Genomic DNA, 18,999 nt, shown 5'->3' on the forward strand with positions numbered 1-18,999 from the left:
AAAACTATAGGCCGACAAAAGCTGGTCTGTTCATATAAAATGATAAAACATTCAATACAGGCTAAAGATATTTCACCATCTTCATGGCCAACCATATTGTTTCTTATCAATTCATTAACAAGTTATATCCGCATCACAACAACAACAATAACAACAATAAAATGAATAATAAATGGTTATTGGTGTTCTGGTCGACTAACGTCACACAAAACATTCGTTTTTGAAATTGTATGTAGCTCTCCCATGCCAACTTTTTTGGGAACACGGCAACGCCATAGGCCTATATGTTTTATATGGTTGTGCATGGTAGATATTTACATTGGCAACATTCAGCCACCAGTTACCTCATGTTTAAATACAATTCAATGCATATTGTAATTCCTGTGACTTCAGTCCAAATGTAGTGGGCGTTTACCAGGTCGATGACGGCCTGTCACGTCAGTCGAGCTGAAGGCGGGATCCCTCTCTCCAGGAAGTGATCATTGTTTATTTCTTTGCAAGGCATGCGAGGGACCAGATCACAAAAGGTACCATTTACCCCTCTATTATCAAATCAAGACTTAAACACAAGTTACCTATATGGCACACAATAAATATAGAGAGTCTTGATTCGTGATGTTGTCAACTTCGTAACGAATGGGACTATAAATGTATAATGGAAGCAGCAGAATTGTATAGACTTCCTTGAACTACTTTCAAAATACGAATCATCCCATTGTACGTGTGTTGATCAAATGTATCACTCCTATGGCATCACGACAGGGTTTTCGTCAAATATTTGTGACTAGGATTTAATTTTACTTGACACGATGGACCCCTACCGTTGTGGGATATAATAATCATATTTAAAGGAGCTTTTATTTTGAAATGTTCCTTGCACCTCAGTCTGAAGTGATGCGGCTCAGCATGTTTAGCGACTAAAGTTTAACGTTAATGAGTCTGAGAATGTACAAATCAAGTGCAAGACAGTAGTACAACTTTTATGTACATGAATAGACAGAAAAGCATACAAATCATTAGCTAGATTGTCTTAAACTAGAAAGGATGGTTGATCTTGATTGCCCCAGCTAAATTTCTAAAGAATCTTTGATGATCATCGATCCAATAATATCTAACCTAGCTACAATGGACGATCAATGTTTTCATATATAGCGTAGGTTGTCATCTCCGGTGTAAAGAATGGATGCAACCCAGATGATATGCGACTCAATCTTGGAGTCAGACGAGGACGAAGAGAATGCCGATGCAAGAGCAGAGGCTGGGCCACTGGCGACCCTTCGTGTTTTTAAGAATAAACATATACCTGAGAGAGGTGAGTGACATTAAATCATCTATATGTAAACATGCTGTAGGCCTATGTATTGAAGGTGATGAAAAGTAACTATGTATTTCTGTTTTGTCTGTTTCGTTTTCCAACCGGACAGTGCTACCTTTATATTTGGGAGAAAATGTGCTTGGCCGTGACCCCAGCAGTTGCACCTTGCCCCTTCATGCCCAGTCGGTATCTAAGCAGCACACTGCCGTTTCCATATCCGTGTTTCCTGCCAGTTCTCGGCGTATTTGTGCTTCTGTAGAGGCACTAGTGTGGGACATGGGAAGCATGAATGGGACTCGGAAGGGCCGCTTAAAATTGACTCCACACGTCCGCTATGCTCTGAGTGATGGGGACAATCTGATGTTGGCGGACATCCCATGCCAGTACTCCAGCTGTGTGGACCCAGGGAGTCTTGTGAACACAGGCTCTGGGGTGGCCATAGAGTCTCAAGTCACCAGAGAAGATGTCGAGGTACATACAAATGGACATGCTGAGGAACCGACCAGGGCGTCGTTTGGTGAACGTGGAGAGATTATGGAGACCCCGGCCAGGACCAAAGTCCTGTCCTTTGAGCAGACCCCCGACCATCCAGAGGGCAGCCTGGTGCCACAGTCGGACTCGGACTCGGACGAAGAGCGAGGGGGAAAAGACAGATGGAGGAAGACACTTGGTTTGTGGAGGAGAAAATGCATGTCTAAAAAGTCTCATGAGTACCATTCCCTTTATTGTTCTGCATTAGTTGATTATACACACGATTCATTTGAATTTGAAATATAATTCACAGAGTAGCCTAAAATGTAATTTATGTCACTATCTTTCTGAGGGTATTATGTGGTTTTCTTTTATAATTCAATGGATTTAATGACTCGTAATACATAATATTGATCTCTTTGCTTTGCCTTCATTTCAGTGTCTGGGTCTGACTCTCCTGTAGCCAGTCCTACCTTCCTGAGCCCTACAAACAAAATCATCCCAGAAAGGTATTATTTCACATTTTCTAGGACATATGTTCCTATATTTCTCATATACATTGCAGTGCATTACATATGCTGTACAATGCAGTGCTTCCCCTACATGCCTCCAGAAGGGTAATCCAGCGCCACAGCTGGATGATAGCACCATTGCATCAGCCACACCAAATTGGTTTTTATTTTAAATTTATAAATTATGTTGGGACACCAAATATAATTTGTTACAACGTGCCCTTCATAGGCTGTTCACGTGCACATCAGCACTGCGTGCATGCATATCAGCACTGGGCACACGCACATCAACATAGTTCACCTCAGCATTTCTGATGGAGAAAATGGTAGCCAAAACACTGCAGTGCATTGCATGCACTGTAAAGACTGTTGATTGACTTTCTACATGTGCTAAACCTGTTATTCTTTAACTCTTTTGACAGCGAAGACGAGAGTCCCATCACACCTTCTTTGTCTTCCAAACATCATCCTGCACGATGTGTCAGTACCGACAATGACGAGCAAGACTTTGGTGCTTGGCAGCAGCGACTGAAGAACCAAAAAGCGGCAAAGTTTAACGCCATTGACGGCAAGGAAGAGGAGGGAGAAGTATCACCTGAAGGGACCGAGCCAGAGAAGAGTGAAGGATGTGCACCGGAGAGCCTGGTAAACAGTGTCAGCACCTGGGCAGAAAGTGGGTTAGACCAGCCCGGGCCAGCGCCCCCCTCAGAACTCATTCAAGTGCTGAACATGGACAGTGACACCGATGTGGAGGGAGAGGAGGAAAGCTCGGTGTCAGTAGGTCCTGGGAGCCCAAACCGAACACAACCAGCTCCAACTCCACCTACGGCTAATGCACCCTCTAGCCAGTTGGGCCAGTTCATCATGGACAGTGACACAGATGTCGACGATGAAGACGATGGCGTTGATGCCTCGAGGGCGACGACGGCCGGTGAAGCAAGCGCCACAGAGTCCCCCGCTGAGGTTCCGGTCGCACAGCAGACGGACAGCGACACAGACGTGGAAGGCCATGATAATGATGATAATGATGATGATGATGAGCCAGACGGGGTAAGCAAGGCGACACCCGCGTCGCCTCAGAGTGAAAACACGGCGGCGTCGCGGGCCGGTTCCATAGAGCCGCCAGACTTCCACCTGGAGAGCGACACGGATGTGGAGGAGGAGGGGGAGGGGGAGGGCGATGACGCCGTCCCAAAGAGCGCGCCTGCTAAGGCAGAAGCAGAGTCCCGTGGAGTTGTGTTTGCTTCCGCTGCCCCGCCGAACTTCGACTCGGGCAGCGACACGGACGACGATTTCCTCCTCCGCGAGGTAAATAGCGGCCCCTCGAGCGAGGCTGCCCCCCCAACACCGGCCCCCGCTGCGGACCCCGGCGCTCACCTGGACATCCTGTCGGACAGCGATACCGATGTGGAGGAGGACTCCCCTCTGATCCCATCCGTCGTCGCCTCGGCGGTAAATGCCGGGCCGAAGTCATCGCCCCCCCCGTCCTCAGCTGGTCCTGTTTCCCAGGCCGCAGCCCTGGGGCCCGACTCTGACGCGGATACGGACGTGGAGGAGATCAGCAGCAGCCCCGGGGGGGTGGACGTCAGCACGAAACCGGCTGACGGCAGGATGGACAGTGACACGGACCTGGAGGAGGAGGGCGGAGAAGGGGGGACGGAGGGAGGCCCGGTGTCGTCTTCCTCTGACGAGAAGGACCAGGGGCACAGAGCCTCCTTGCAGCGCTGTTCAACTCCGATGGAACTGTCAGGTAGGATCCGACTAGAAAAGGCAATCGGTTGGAAACATCTGGTGAGGTCGGTCACTCTTCAACCAGCTGTTTGAACACTGGTCTGGCAATGACCGGTTGGTTATAATAGTTCATAGAGCTTCTGTATAAAAGCAGTATTTCGCTGCCAACATCAATCAAAATATATATTTTTCATATAAAAAGGCGTAGGGCTAAATACAGCTTGAAATATAGGCTATGTGAATAGCTTGTCATTAATAATAAATAGTTGATTTATGGTGGCTATATTCAAATAGAATAAAGATATAGGTCACCGATAATTGGCATGGAATACTGCAGTCATTATTCATCAAGAGCAGAGTACAGAACATAATAACTAGTACAATCTAATTGTGCAATATAGGGTCCAGCTGCCCACCTCTAATCTGACGGTTTTACAATGCAGGGGGTTAGAAGTTAAAGATGGTAGTTCTGTGTCACAACAATCACCAGTACATATGTTCTAGAAGGCATACAAGTCTGATGCTCGCAAGCCTCTTGAGTCTTACTTCAAGTTTTATTACATCCATTAATTATTCTCTCAATTCATAATTTGATGCATTTAAAATTTAACACAATACACCATTGAATAATTCCTACCTATTTGTCAACAATCTTGGTTAAGTTCATGCTTAAAACTCTCATTTTATAATGAAATATCATTGCTAATTATTATTTAAAATTATTATTTATTGGTTTTAGGACTAGCTGTCGCAGAGATGGAAACTCAGGAATATCTCTGTCCCTCGATAGATCCATTCAAATGTAAGTAAGGATTCAATATATTTCTAATGAAAGTATCTTCATCTCAAATCTTTAATATAGTATATTAGGTGACTGTGTCTAAAATCTTCTTCTTCTTCTTCTTATTATTATTATCCTTCGCCAGGCCCCAGGGTTCCAGCCCTCAGACCCATGGTGTCATTGTCCTGCTCAGACAGCCAGGGGGAAGACGACTTTGTTGTGGCCGAGACCCAGTCCTTCATAGTGGCCGAGCGGGACCAGCAATCCAGTCCCTCGAGGAACTACACCCTGGATGAAACCCAGCCCTTCATCCCACAGGGCACATCCAAGGATGAGGATGGTTTGTCTGACAGCCTCCACCTGCAAGCCAAGGATCAAGCTTTAGCTATAGAGAGCACCCAAGCCTTTATCCTCCCAGATGTGAACCTGGAGGCTACCCAAGATTACGCGACCCCTCCCTCTCTGGACAGGAGCTCCATGGAGCTGAACTCAGAGCTGGAGGCCACCCAGAGCTACCTAGGGAGTGCGGGGTCCAGCGGTCGCTCCCCTGGCTCCGGGATCAAGCGTCCGTTGGATATCGCACTGGAGGCAACGCAGGCGTTCATCCCGGAGTCTCTCGGCGATGTGGATGCTGTAGAGGTGAATGAAGTGGGCACAATGGATATTGCTTCCGCCGAAACTCAGCTGATGGACTTCCCCTCTGGATACACGCTTGCCATGGCCGAGACCCAACCGATGTGTGAACTGCAGGAAGATGACAGAGAAGAAGTACAGGGGGAGCAAGCTGGAGCGGTATCGTTGGGGGCCAACTCTCTCTCCTCGGCTGAAACACAGCCGATGGCTACGTCCGGAGATGAGGATGAGGATTCTGTTCCAGCTCCGCGCAAAAGAAGAGCCCGGAGGCTCGTTGAAGAGGAGGACACGCAGGTTATGACCGGTTCGGGGCCGACTGCAGCCGGAACCCAGCCTGTTTCTTCCACAAGTAGTGATGAGAGTGAGGAAGAAGAGGACGAACGCCCGGTCCTCAAACAAATACGATCAAGGAACCAAAGAAGGCTACACGGTGAAACCAGCATGCGTGCTACCGCTGCAGGTCCAGCACCAGAAGCAGACTCTGACACAGCTCAGCAAGCGACAGGACGGCCTAGGAGAGGGAGAGGCCGAAAGCCTGGAGCTGCAACCAGTAGAGGAGGGAGAGAGGAGGAGGAGAAGGAGGAGGAGGAGGAGGAGGAGCAAGAGCCTCAGCCTCCAGAATCTCTGAGGAGCATGGGATCAAAGGGAAAAGCCTCTCTCTCCACCAGAGGAGGAAGAGGGGATGTCATGCCAGAGGAGGGGAGGGGAGAGGAGGAGGAGACAGAGGCTGATCAGGTGAGGCAGGGCGGGAGGAGGACAACTAGACAACCACGGGAAAATGCAAGAGGAAAGAAAGAAAGGCTTGAGAGGGAAAGAAAAGAGCAAGCAGAAAATGAGAGGATGCTACAGGAGCAGGAAGAACAAGTGAAGATGGAGCAAGCTTTGAGGGAAGAAGAGGAGAAGCAGAGGATGGAGAGGGACCAAAGGGAGAAGGAAGAACAGGAGAGACTGGAGCGGGACAGAGAGGAGAGGGAGAGATTGGAGGTGGAGGAAAAAGAAAGACTAGAGAGGGAAAGAAAGGAACAAGAAGAAAAAGAGAGATTGAAACGAATACAAAGGGAAAAGGAAGAACAAGAAAGACTGCAGCATGAAAAGAAAGAAAGGGAGGAGAGGGAGAGATTAGAGATGGAAGAAAAAGAACGAGTAGAGCGGAAACAAAAGGCCCGAGAAGAAAAAGAGAGATTGGAAAAGGAAGAACACGATAAACTGGAGCGTGAAAAGAAAGAAATGGAAGAGAGATTGGAGAAGGAAGAGCAAGAGAGACTGGAATGTGAAAAGAAAGAAAGAGAAGAGAGATTGGAGAAGGAAGAGCAGGAGAGAATAGAGAACCAACGAAAGGAGCGAGAAAAAAAAGCGAGATTGGAACAAATACAAAAGGAAGAAGAAGAAAGATCGGAGCAGGAAAGAAAAGAGCAAGAGGAGAGGGCGAGAGAAGAACAAGAGAGATTGGAGAAAGAAAGAAGAGAACTGGAAGAAACAGCAAGGTTGGAACGTGAAGAGAAGGAACTCAGAGAGAAGGAGAGATTACAACTAGAAGAAAAGGAGAGGGGAAGAAAGGAACTAGAAGAAAAAGAGAGATTAAAGAGAGAAAAAAGGGAGCAGGAAAGGGAGAGATTGAGACGTGAGAAGGACGAAAGACAACAGAAGGCGGCGTTGGAACGAGAAGAGAGAGAGAAGTGGAGAAGGGCGCAGGAAGAAGAGGCAGGCCGGGCACGACTAGAGACTGAGAAAAGAGCAAGGGAAGAGATGGACAGACGTGATGAAAGGGAGCGATTGATGAGGGAGGCCCTGGAGAGACAGCTGCTAGAGCGACAACAGACAGCCCAGGCACAGAGTGACCAGCAGACACCCAGAACCACCAGGGGTCGGAGAGCCACCAGAACCAGCGCCGCCGCCCCGCCTGAGCCCGCCCCGGAGACGGAACATGGGCCCGCCTCCAGAACCAGGTCCCGCTCCAACTCATCCAACTCGGTCAGCTCAGAGAGGTCCGCCTCCAGCGCCACGGCCCAGGAGAGCGGGCGCGGCCGGGGCCGGGGCCGGGGAGCCAAGAAGACCCACCCTCCGTCCGTGGGGGCTGGGACCTCCGCCAGGGAGAGCAGGAGATGCAGGACGGTCACCGGTGACGCCCCGGCCGAGAGCAGCGATCCGGGCCGCTCCACCAGGTCACGGTCCAACTCCACCGATTCCCTGAGCTCCGAGGTCTCGGCCTGCAGAGGCAGAGGGGCCAGAGGAGCCGGGAGAGGGAGAGGCAGGAAGACCTCGCCGGCCCCGGAGACCAACCCCCAGCCCTCCAGCAGTGGTCAGAGCGAGGTGGCCCCGGCCCCCAGGGCCTCCGCCAGAGGCAGGAGAACGAAGGGACCCGATGCCACCGCTGTCGATGGGGGAGGAGACGGGGAAGAGGAGCCAGTCTCTCAGCCGGCTGCCACCACTAGGGGGCACAGGCGAACCAACGCAGCACAACCTGGAGCCGTTGGTGCAGAGGAACGAGAGGGCACCCCAGAAGACTCAACTCTGGTAGCACGTAGCACCGCTGGCAGGGGCAGAGGTCGCAGAGCCCAGGTGAAAGCTGAGCCGGCAGTGGCTCCAGTGACCGTCGACAGGACCGATGTGGGGGAAGACAATGGTAGTGGAGGAGCGAAGGGGGTGGGGGAGCTTGAGAGTGAGCCCAAAGAGAAGAAACCCGCCCCGGTCCGGAGGGGCAGAGGGTCCGGTGCTCAGGTGAAGAGAAACCCAAAGGAGCCACCTACACAGGAGATGGTGGTGAAAGAGGAGGAGGAGACTATTAAGGGGAAGGTTAGGAGAGGTCGACAGTCGGTGGCCAAGAAGGTCAAGAATGAGGAGGTGGCGGGAGAAGGGGTGGCGCCTGCCCCCCAGGTCGTGGAGAGAGACGCCGGGACCTCGGAGGTAAAGATAATGACTTGACTTTTCAGATTTACTTTGACTAGAGAGTCTCAAAAGAGCACCTCACCAGATATTTGACCGACGTTGATCAAAGAGACTTCACCCTGAACACAACAGGCTTCCCTTCACTTTGTCAAAAGGGCTTGGTGCACTCAAGAAGTCAGCCTCGTCCATTAGTTAGCGATGTCCATTGAAGTACATTAGGCTGCCGGGACGACTAGCCCGGCCATAGCATCATGCGTAGCTTGCTCCTCTCCAGCAACATTACCGCAGTAATGAATTAAGTGTGTTCACTCGTTGCTCTCTGTCTCTCTCCTTATCCTGAAGGCGCGAATGACCTGCGAACGCTCTGTCTCAACACACAATAGATATTGACTTCATTGTGTTGTCTCCACCGTTATTCCTGGTCTTTCCTGTGAAGGTGACCCAGACCCCCACTGGGAAATCTTCCCGGAAGCGAGGCGCGGCTCCGGCGGAGGCCTCTCCCCTGGCCAAGTCTCCCCGTGGCTCCCTGGCCTCCCCTGGGGCCCGGCTGAGGGCCGCCTGCCAACCCTACAAGGTCAGTGGGGTCTGGGAGGCAACGCCGTTTGGAAGCATCCAATATCCAATGAACAGGGATCACAAGACTGCATGGTGGCAAAGCATCTGTTGATGGAGCGTGATCAGGGGAAGACACGCTGGCAGAATGGACCAGGCGTCTCCAGTGGAACAACAGATGTGTTTCACTGGAGACGCCTGACCTATGGCTTGAAAAGGGAAATGTAACATTGTAGGCACAAACACAAAGAAACTAAAATCGAATGGGTCTGAACTATTTAGATGAGATATCAAGAAGCAAAAAGTTACAACCGAGAGTCTTGTGGTCCAAACTAGGAGCCTCGTGAATTAACAATACACATCTTCAGTGGTAATACAATGTTAAATAATACGGTTGGGGTATAAGTGGATAGAGGTAGAGAAAATATTCTTTGTATTAAGAGACTTTAGAGACTACTGCTATAGTCAAGGGGATTATACCCTTTATGGGATATGTTCTTGATAAGGTCATATTTTCAATAATAAACACCCCAACCGCCATGAAACCCTGTCCCCTTGGTTTCCCCTGCAGGTGTTATTCACAGGGCTGGTGGACGAGGTGGGGGAGGAGGTGGTGGTCCGGCTAGGGGGCAGCCTGGCGCTGGGTGTGTCTGACATGACCCACCTGGTGACGGACAAGGTGCGCCGCACGGTCAAGTTCCTGTGCGCCATGGCCAGGGGCATCCCGGTGGTCACCACCCAGTGGCTGGAGCAGGTCGGTCCCCCATTAGTACTCACCCTGATGGACAGTACCTGACTGTGACTGACACACACACACACACACACACACACACACACACACACACATACACATACACATACACATACACATACACACACACATACACATACACATACACACACACACACAAAGTCATTACTTCACACAACAAAGTCATTCAATATAAGTCATCAGAAAGTACATATTCTATCATAGTTTGCTGTGTCCACAAATTATGATGTATTCAGAACTAGTCTGAAATTTCATCCAAAGCAAAAAAAAAAACTATGTTGTTCATCAGTGTATGTATTGTCCACACTTGTTGTCACAAGTCACAAAGTAAGCATTTCCTTGAGGTGCCACCCCAACTTCAAATCAGTGTGAATTTTGATTGCCATATTTGCTGCAAGTGGCGTTTATACTCAAATTATGATATTTAAGTATCCTTTCAAAATGCATCTGCACCAACCGCTCCTCTCCCCTAACCTCTCTCATCTCATCTCTCTCCTTCCAGAGTGCAAAGGCTGGTGGCTTCCTGTCTCCTACAGCTTACATTGTGAAGGACATGGAGCAGGAGCAGAAGTTTAACTTCCGTCTACAGGAATCCATCAGGATCGCCAGTATCCAGCCTCTATTACAGGTTGTGTGTGTGTGTGTGTGTGTGTGTGTGTGTGTGTGTGTGTGTGTGTGTGTGTGTGTGTGTGTGTGTGTGTGTGTGTGTGTGTGTGTGTGTGTGTGTGTGTGTGTGTGTGTGTGTGTGTGTGTGTGTGTGTGATTTGTGTGATTTGTGTTAAAAAATACAACACATTTTGGTCCCCAAATTTGCATTTACCCTTGCTGTAGCGTTTTAGCCTATGGATAACCCAGGAGGCTGCCAGGAGGGTTGTAAGCCATTGCACTGAGGTCGAGATAAGAGATAAGTGTTATCTCCATAGCCACAGCTTCCCGGCCGGAAAGACAGTGTGTTTCAATGTCAATTAAGTGGTTAAAAGCCTCCTCCGCCAGATGATGCCTGCACAGATACGGCAGTTCAGAGTGCAGGCATTCAGCAGCACACCCTGATGTGCCTTTCATACATCTTTACCATACTGGACATGTTTGAGGATGGGATTTTTGAAAGCAAAGCATCAAAGCATAGTTACTTTGGAATTCTGACATTAATAAGAAATGGAGTTCTGTCTCTGTTTCATACCAAGGATTGGTCGTTTGCTCTCTTTCAAGGGTTTGCTTTGGGGTTGATGGATAATGCTGTCCAACCTCTCCCTCTCTCTCTCTGTATATCTCTCTCACTCACTCTCTCACTCACTCACTCTCTCACGCTGCATCATGCTGACTCGTCCAATTCTCAGGGATACCAGATCCACGTCACCAAGTCGGTGAAGCCGGAGCCGCCGCACATGTTAGAGATAATTTCCTGTTGTGGCGCGAGCTTCCTGGCCAAGATGCCCTCTTGCAACAAGGTACCCCCCCTGGCCCCGAAACATGCATCAGTGTTTCAGATTAACAGTCAAAATGAACGGTGAACGTGGCTGGTTTATACCTCCTGGCACCTTCAAGGTCATTACTTACATCCTCTCTCTGTCTCTCTCACTCCCCTATCTTGCACTGTCACTCTCTTTCTGTCTCCCTTTCTCTCTCTCTACCTCTCCATCGCTCTGCCTCCTTCTCTCTCTGCCTATCTCCTTTCTCTCTCGCCCTATCCCTCTTCCTTCCTCCCCCCTCTCTCACCATCCCTCCCCCCTCTCTCTTGGCCTTGGCCTCCCTTCGCTCTGCCTCTCGATCACCCTCTTGCCCCATCTCTCCCTCTCTCCCTCCCTCCCCCTCTCTCTTGCCCTATCTCCCCCTCCCTCCCCCTCTCTTGCCCCACCTCTCCCTCCCCCTCTCTCTTGCCCCATCTCTCCCTCCCTCCCTTACTCCCCTTCTCTCTTGCCCCATCTCTCCCTCCCTCCCTTCCTCTTCTCTGTTGCCCCATATCTCCCTCCCACCCTCTCTTGCCCCCTCTCTCCCCCCCATCAGGAGCAGACGGTGGTGGTGTCCTGTGAGGAGGACTGGCCGCTCTGCGGTCCAGCGCTGGCCGCCTCCCTGCCGGTGGTCAGTGCAGAGTTCCTCCTCACCGGGATCCTCCAGCAGAAGGCTGACGTGGAGACCCACGCCCTGCCCTCAGCCCCCGCCACGACCGCCCCCCCTCAGCCCGCCAGAGGCAGGGGCCGGAGGAGGACGTAGAGGCCTTGTGGAGACAGAGGTCCCTAGCACAGGCCCTACACGTCGTCCTGAAGGAACGCTGGATCGAACGCAGCTAGCATCGCTGCGTTGAGTTAGCCGTAGCTTGGAATGCCTTGCTGGGCTTCCTACATGGACTGCAGTTGTAACCTAATGACTTGGATCTTTAGCCACGCCATCTAGAAAGTGAGGGCTTTTGAAAGCCCCCCCACCTCACTCACACCGCGCCACCCGCATAGGCAATGATTGAACAATAAAATCACCCTGACCCTTGTTTTTCTGTACAAATTGTAAGGGACTTTGTAATCGGTTGATGTTTTACTGTGCAAACTGCCTTGATCTTCATATTTCCTGATTGATTGGAAGGTTAATGTAGCCTTTTCTGAGAGGGATGAGGTATGCTTTGTGCTTTTTTGTATGAGTGAATGCATTCCTATGCTAATGTGTATACATAAAATAAAACAGGTAAAGGAATACATTTATAATGTTTGACAGTGCCTATCACATTTCTCTTTGTTTGGCCCCTGTCCCATGCCTCACATTGTAAAAAGACCGGGCAAGGGAAAAGTTGGCCTGACCCTACATTACAATGACGTTGTAAAACATTCATTCCAATATTAGTTTTTACAGATGAACTATTGCCATCTGGGAGTAGTACTGAAAAAAAGTTTGAAACCAAGCATGTTGAATACTAGGGCCTGTAATTAAATGTTTGTTCCATGTTTCCACTATTTCTTCAATGATAAACCTCAGCACTTAGTAAAGTTGTGGCAATGCTGTTTAAAAATCGAATAAAGGATTGTATCATCTATCCTCATTGGTCGCTCGGTTGGTACTTATTTGATGTTTCATTGATTTTCTTGTCTTATTTTGCTATTAAATAAAATTATATTTGATATGAAGATTCAGTAGTTTATCTCAGCATTATTGTCGGCTGACCCTTGAAAAGATGCTGCTATAACTCAATTCGTCTATTTGATTGATCATTGATCATTTATTGTTCCTTTTCCCATACTGAATAAATGCAAGAAATGCATTTCCAGTCTGCTCTTTTGCTGCAATTACATTTTTTCCAAATGGTCTATTCCCACATCTTGGCGAGGACAGGTGCTTTGGGGCAAACTCCGGCATTTCCCGACTTTACTCGAGTAACTCCGAGGCTGTGCAGAACCAGACATATTCGGAACATCTTCGGAATAGTGAAGCCCAGTAGTCAAGAGCTGCTCTTGGGGGGCGAGGTTCAAGGGAGGGAGTCAGAAGGACACTAGAAGAAGTAGCATCCACCGCATTTTCGAACCTTTACGATATCCTCCGACGTCGCAATTAAGACGCACATTTCAAAGTTGGCTTTTAAAGGTAGGTAAGCTCGTATATGCTATTGCTGTACATGTGTTTGTATGTAACGGTGAATCTCGACAGCCTCTGGCGCGCAACGGGTTAAATTTTGCAGTTTTTGGTGGGCGCGCTCGCCGGCTGCCCAGACCTACAGCAGAAATACCAGACATGTGCGGCTGGTTTAGGCGAAGAATAAGAAAGATGTAGGGAATTAAGGCACCGAATGGACCGAATGCAAGTGTAGCCCGCGGTTGCTTGCGGGAGCAGAGATGATCGAAATGGTCTAGTGCAGTCTAGCATAACTTGAAGTGATGTTATATTCAAACGTTATTTTCTAAAGTAAATATAATCTAGTCGATCACTAGGATAATGCATGCAGTAGTACTTACTATCATTTCATTACGATGGACGATAACCGCGAAGGCTGACATTTGAATAAGTGTCATTATGATTAGCCTAGTTTAATTAATGTTATTAAGGCTATTCGTCTATAACGTTATTATCCCCTGCGTCTTAAACCAATTAAGAAATTGATCACGAATAATAGCACCCGGCAAAAGACAACTACAGCACTGTGAAGCGTACGTGTGACATTGTTGGTCCTCACTACAGCATCAGTGATGTGGGACGCTGGCTCGGGGCGGACAGTGGGCTGTGTCGCCCCCGCCTGCAGTACGCATTATGACACACATAGGCAGCAGAAGCAGCGGCACATGGATAGAGATACATGCAGGCCTCGAGACATGGTACTGGGTCGATACTTGCTGCTCCGATGATGTCTGCATACTTATTTCCCAATGCTCCCATATGAAAAAGAAAATACAGGCCACAAAAATATTACGCTTGTGTTTTTTTTAATTGCTCTGCATCGCTCCGGTTTTGTGCAGTGGTGTCAATGCATGGGAGAGGTGTGCAAGCAATATGGGTTAGATGGGAAATAACATTACATTAGTGGATTTTGCTCTGGGCTCGTATGATTCATCCTATAGGATCATACAATATCTTTGGAGCGCTCCATTTGGATTTGCTTCGACAAAATTGTTGGGGTTTCCAAACCTTTAGAAAAGCTGCATCAGCCAGTTCACCAGTGCTACTCAGAAACGATGACTTGTGTTAAGAAGATGAGTTTGGATTTTTGCATTCAGACATCGGAATCTGCAACCATAGACTAAGAAGCACACACACACACACACACACACACACAATCACACACGCACACACACGCGCACACACGCACACACACATACAAGCTGCATTCCAATTCTTGCGACGGCATCATATTGTGGCGTGTGAGAGCCTGTGATGTTCTGGGCAGTGTACCTGAAGTAAGCCCCCGCCCACGTATGACCGCTGCCCTGCTTCTGTTGTTGTTCGTACCGCTCATGATTTATAAATGTCTAATGTGGCTCCGAGAGGCTGGGCAGGCTTTCTATTCGGTGTGTGTGTGTGTTTCTGTGTGTGTTCTCTAACGTTCATCCTTGTTGTCAAGGTGACTCATCCTCTAATCCGTCTCACTGTTTAGGGACACATCCATAAAGCAAATACAACATAAAGTCAAAAGAAAGGAAGAAAGGAAACATAATCATCATCCAGGGATACAAAGCCGTCCTTGTGAGAGTCCCCACATCTGCAGTCACCGAAGGCTTTTCCGCCTCTTTAAAGTGTCGCACAAAGACCGGTCTGTCCCCTCTGGTGAGCAGGAAGTCTAGGGCTAAGAACGGACACAGGCATAGGCTTTGATTTGGGAGTGGGATGCACTCGCTAAGGATGGCTTATGTAAGCCAGGGGAGAGGAGCGGAGAGGATGGAGGCACGAGACCTGAGAGACAGAGAGGCAGACAGAGATGCCATGGAAGGAGAAGGGGATGGAGAGAAAGTGGCGTGTGTGTGTGTGTGTGTGTGTGTGTGTGTGTGTGTGTGTGTGTGTGTGTGTGTGTGTATGTGTGTGTGTGTGTGTGTGTGTGTGTGTGTGTAGAGCTGCTCAGAGATTCTCGCATGTGGGGAGGGAACCGTTATCTGAGGTGTGATTCAGTAGCTGGAACCATGTAAGAGTAACAGTCGAGGTATACTTTGATGGTGAATGTTTGCTAGCAGAAATCAATGGAATAGGATGACAGTGTGTCACGTAGATTAAAGAGGGAGAGGGTGTGTACGAGAGTGTGTAACACGGAGCAGATGGGATACATTTGTCTGTGTTCACTATAGGGACAGCCTTAAGCACATTAAGGACATGTGCAGTCTTGCACTTTGTGTTTGTGCGTGTGTGTTTGTGCGTGTGTGTGTGTGTGCATGCCGTGCATGCGTGTGCATGTGTGTGTGTGTCCTGTGCAATGCTTGTGTTCAATGAAGAGGGCCAAACGCATTCTTGTTTTCATAAATTCTGTTCTCTCCCATTTCTCTCAAACCGATTCCCACCATTATACTCAGAGCGCTGCTCTGGTTGAGCGATTGTTTCTCCCCATAGACCTCCATGTGTTTCATAATAGAAGAATGATTTCCCTTCATCTATTGATAGCTCTGATGCTGTTATCCCCTATTCCTGAATTTCCCTTTAGGGACTAATAAAGTATTATCCTATATTGTATCACCTCTACAACAGCATTTCCAAGAATACCTAAAGGAGATGTAAAGTTAGATGAAGACGTAAAGAGAGTGTTATTTGAGCTAGCCTAGTATAGATTATTGTCACAAGGGAGGCGGGGCTGGGTTCTGCAGGCCACCAGAGGACGCGGCCAATATGCTGGGATGCAGCTTTGTTCTCACTCTAATGCCAGCTCTCTGCTGCCCAGTGTGTAGTAGGAGTAACAGAGCAGAACAGAGAGAGATGGAGAGCGCAGAAGTGCTGGCCGTAAGTGAGTCTGAGTGGTGAACCACAGGCGTGGTTGTCAGTTAGGACACGGTGAAATGCTAATTCTACTCATTAAATAATGTAGAGCAAAAAGCCCCCTGCTAATGTGTCCATGAGTGTGTGTGTGTGTGTGTGTGTGTGTGTGTGTGTGTGTGTGTGTGTGTGTGTGTGTGTGTGTGTGTGTGTGTGTGTGTGTGTGTGTGTGTGTGTGTGTGTGTGTGTGTGTGTGTGTGTGTGCGTGTGTGTGCACGTGCGTGCGTGTGTGTGAGCGTGCGTGCGTGCGGCTCATGCTATGTACATGCGGACTGCAGTACTACTAAATACAGCTGTGTGATGTACAGAGCAGAGGGTTCATTATTATGACGATGGCAGGGAAGAGTGACGATAGGCCACACATTATAAATCGATATGATGACAATATCCTCATGTCATGTAAAACATCCATGATCTGGTTCCGAGGTCCCCGAGTGCGGTTCATCAGAGAACATATCACTGATGTACCGCAGTAATTTAGGTGGAGTAATCCAAAAGCAGAAAGTATTGCAGACTGGCTGCAGGTCTACTGCAGGTGTTCTCTCTTGGCCTTCTCTCTCGTGGGCATAAAATGTTAACCACAGCAAAATGGACCTCAGGCATAGGAACTCAACTCCTTTTTCATTGCAGCAATGCAGCACTTCACACCATCAGGCTCTAAATGGGCAAATTCTCTTGGATCTTTTCATAACTGCTTGAACTCTTCTCTGAAATACTATGCGACCATTTTTCAGGTGATCCGTCAATCCGGTTATGTTTTAGATGGTTCCACCCGTGTGTGTTATACTCAAAGCCAAATGACACGAGTGAACTCAGAACGCAATATGATTCAGAGACAAGAAAGGTCTGGGAGTGTAACAGGGATGGATCGAACTGTTCTCCTACCGTCAGACTTGAGCTGAATCAACACCCTCTTAGGCTGTAATGACGCTTTCCCCCTCCATCACTACAGCAGAGATTTCACAGACGTCCTTTCAGCCTCAATCCAATAATACCAAGCATAGGCCCTTGAAGATAAATTGAATCTAGCCAGACTGCACGATTTTACTGCAGATAAAATCTCTGCAGGGAGGTTTTTTTGGATGAGATAAAGTCTGAAGAAAATAAAGAAAGAAAGAAGGGAAGAGAGTAGGAAAGAAAGCCAGTTTCACTTTCGCCTTTGTAATCGTGCTTTCTGCCAGGCTAGGTCAGCAGACATCCAACATCATTACCATTCAGATTTCCCTGAGCTGAATAGGCGTCTTTGAAGACTGGCAAGGAATCTATCTTAGCATTTTGCAATTTAAAGAGATGTGGAGCTGTATGAGTCAGGTTAAATAAACGATTAAACAGATACTCAACGATGAATAAACATTAGGTAAGGAAATCAAAAACTGCGGCTACTAAAACAAGCAGTGTCTCATCACACACATCACAGGCTGATACACACACAGTATGACGAAAAGAAAAACACCTAACCGCGCCGGCACACACACACACTGCAGAAGCTGACGTCAGCCGTAGCTGTTCCACACAAACCTAATGACCCATCATCCTCTTCCTCAGCTATTAAGGAGACACATCCACCCTAGATCTATCGAGCTCTCTCTTTCTCTTCACCTCTCTCTTACTCTTCATCTCTCTCTCTCTCACTCACTCTCTCTCTCTCTCTCTCTCTCTCTCTCTCTCTCTCTCTCTCTCTCTCTCTCTCTCTCTCTCTCTCTCTCTCTCTCTCTCTCTCTCTCTCTCTCTCTCTCTCTCTCTCTCTCTCTTTACAGGCATGCTGCTAATTTGAAGCCATGGTCTCTCTGGGCACTTTAGTTTGCAGACTATATATTCATTACTGCCAGCACACTTCTGGTGCTGCTCTGTGGTCCGCCAATACATTATTAAAAAGATGATGTCTTGGTTTTTTTATTTTTCAATGTTTGGCAGCTGGTTTGGGGTGCCATTGTTAGAGGAGGATATTTACCAGCTAGTTTAGGCTAGCTTGAACAGGTGATGGAGAGAAATAATGGCCACTCAACAGTCATTGTGGACATCAGTATTAACAAAAAACAGAGTGTAAAAAACCCAATCATGCCTATGATTTATATATCGATCAATAGATATATTATTTAATTAGACATACTTTGATTGGAATTAAACATGAAAAATGAACGATGGAAAACTCTACTTTGGCAGCTAGGGACTGTGACGCAAAAAAATCCATCTGGATGCTATTGACTAATCCGTTAGACCCAACACTTTTTTTCAAAAATCTTGTTAATTTTCTTTGATTTTGACTTTCGTCAACATCTACTGTGCGACAACCGTTGGTAATAAATGTTGGTGATCTTGGGGATTGTTGATTTAATCTGACAGATCCGTAGAAAGAAGGTTGAACTGGTCACTTAAATGGTTTTCGAGCCTCGTTGGTGGTATGACAAGAGAAGTTGTTGCATTTTCTTGCTCGCACTGTAATCTTTCAACATTTTTTTCACGTGTCATTTGCCTCACTCTTTGCAGGTACTTCGTTCGTCAATAAGCGAGAGAAATTCGTCATTTACCCACTCTTGCTTAGCGATTTACTTTTGTGGCACTGATTCATCTTTCCTCTCAATCGCAACTACATCTGAGGTGTTCACCGTTTCGGCAGAATTACACGACTGAGTTCATCTGCAACTCATTCATCCTGAACTAATACCTTCCAGCTTATGCGTTTTCAGGCATTTATATGTTTGTAAAACATAAATATTACCGATATGGTCTTTATGGTAAGGTCACACTTCAAGTATATTAACTTTTTTACTATCCACCTATACCCAGGCTTATGCATAGCCAATGCCACTATAGAACATTCTGTCCACTAGAGGGAATTCTACCAATAAACATTTCTTTCTTGCCAAGTAAATAATTGGCACAGAAGGATGTGATGTTAGAGAGCACTGACACACGATTCGCG

The 18,999-nt window shown here is 47.8% G+C and overlaps 2 protein-coding genes across 4 annotated transcripts in view; both read left to right on the forward strand.

Moving 5' to 3' along the window:
* The first annotated feature begins 365 nt into the window (after window positions 1–365).
* Window positions 366–12,763, forward strand: mdc1 (mediator of DNA damage checkpoint 1). Its single transcript, XM_060064089.1, has 12 exons — window positions 366–527; window positions 1,153–1,312; window positions 1,425–1,985; window positions 2,226–2,295; window positions 2,721–4,048; window positions 4,769–4,831; window positions 4,956–8,347; window positions 8,766–8,903; window positions 9,453–9,635; window positions 10,156–10,281; window positions 10,991–11,101; window positions 11,658–12,763. The coding sequence occupies exons 2-12, from the start codon at window positions 1,180–1,182 to the stop codon at window positions 11,862–11,864; spliced, it is 6,312 nt and encodes a 2,103-aa protein (XP_059920072.1). The 5' UTR covers window positions 366–527; window positions 1,153–1,179; the 3' UTR covers window positions 11,865–12,763.
* Window positions 12,764–12,974: 211 nt separating this feature from the next.
* The window catches only part of si:dkeyp-77h1.4 (uncharacterized), a 20,500-nt gene continuing 14,475 nt past the window's right edge, over window positions 12,975–18,999 (forward strand). The window contains exon 1 of one of the 3 annotated variants that reach the window (XM_060064092.1): window positions 12,975–13,217. The gene's annotated coding sequence lies outside the window, so the exon portion shown is untranslated. The remainder of the gene's footprint in view (window positions 13,218–18,999) is intronic. The other 2 variants (XM_060064091.1, XM_060064094.1) reach the window with 2 other exon arrangements.

Source organism: Gadus macrocephalus, chromosome 11 (assembly GCF_031168955.1).
Source record: "Gadus macrocephalus chromosome 11, ASM3116895v1".
Lineage (NCBI taxonomy): Eukaryota > Metazoa > Chordata > Actinopteri > Gadiformes > Gadidae > Gadus > Gadus macrocephalus.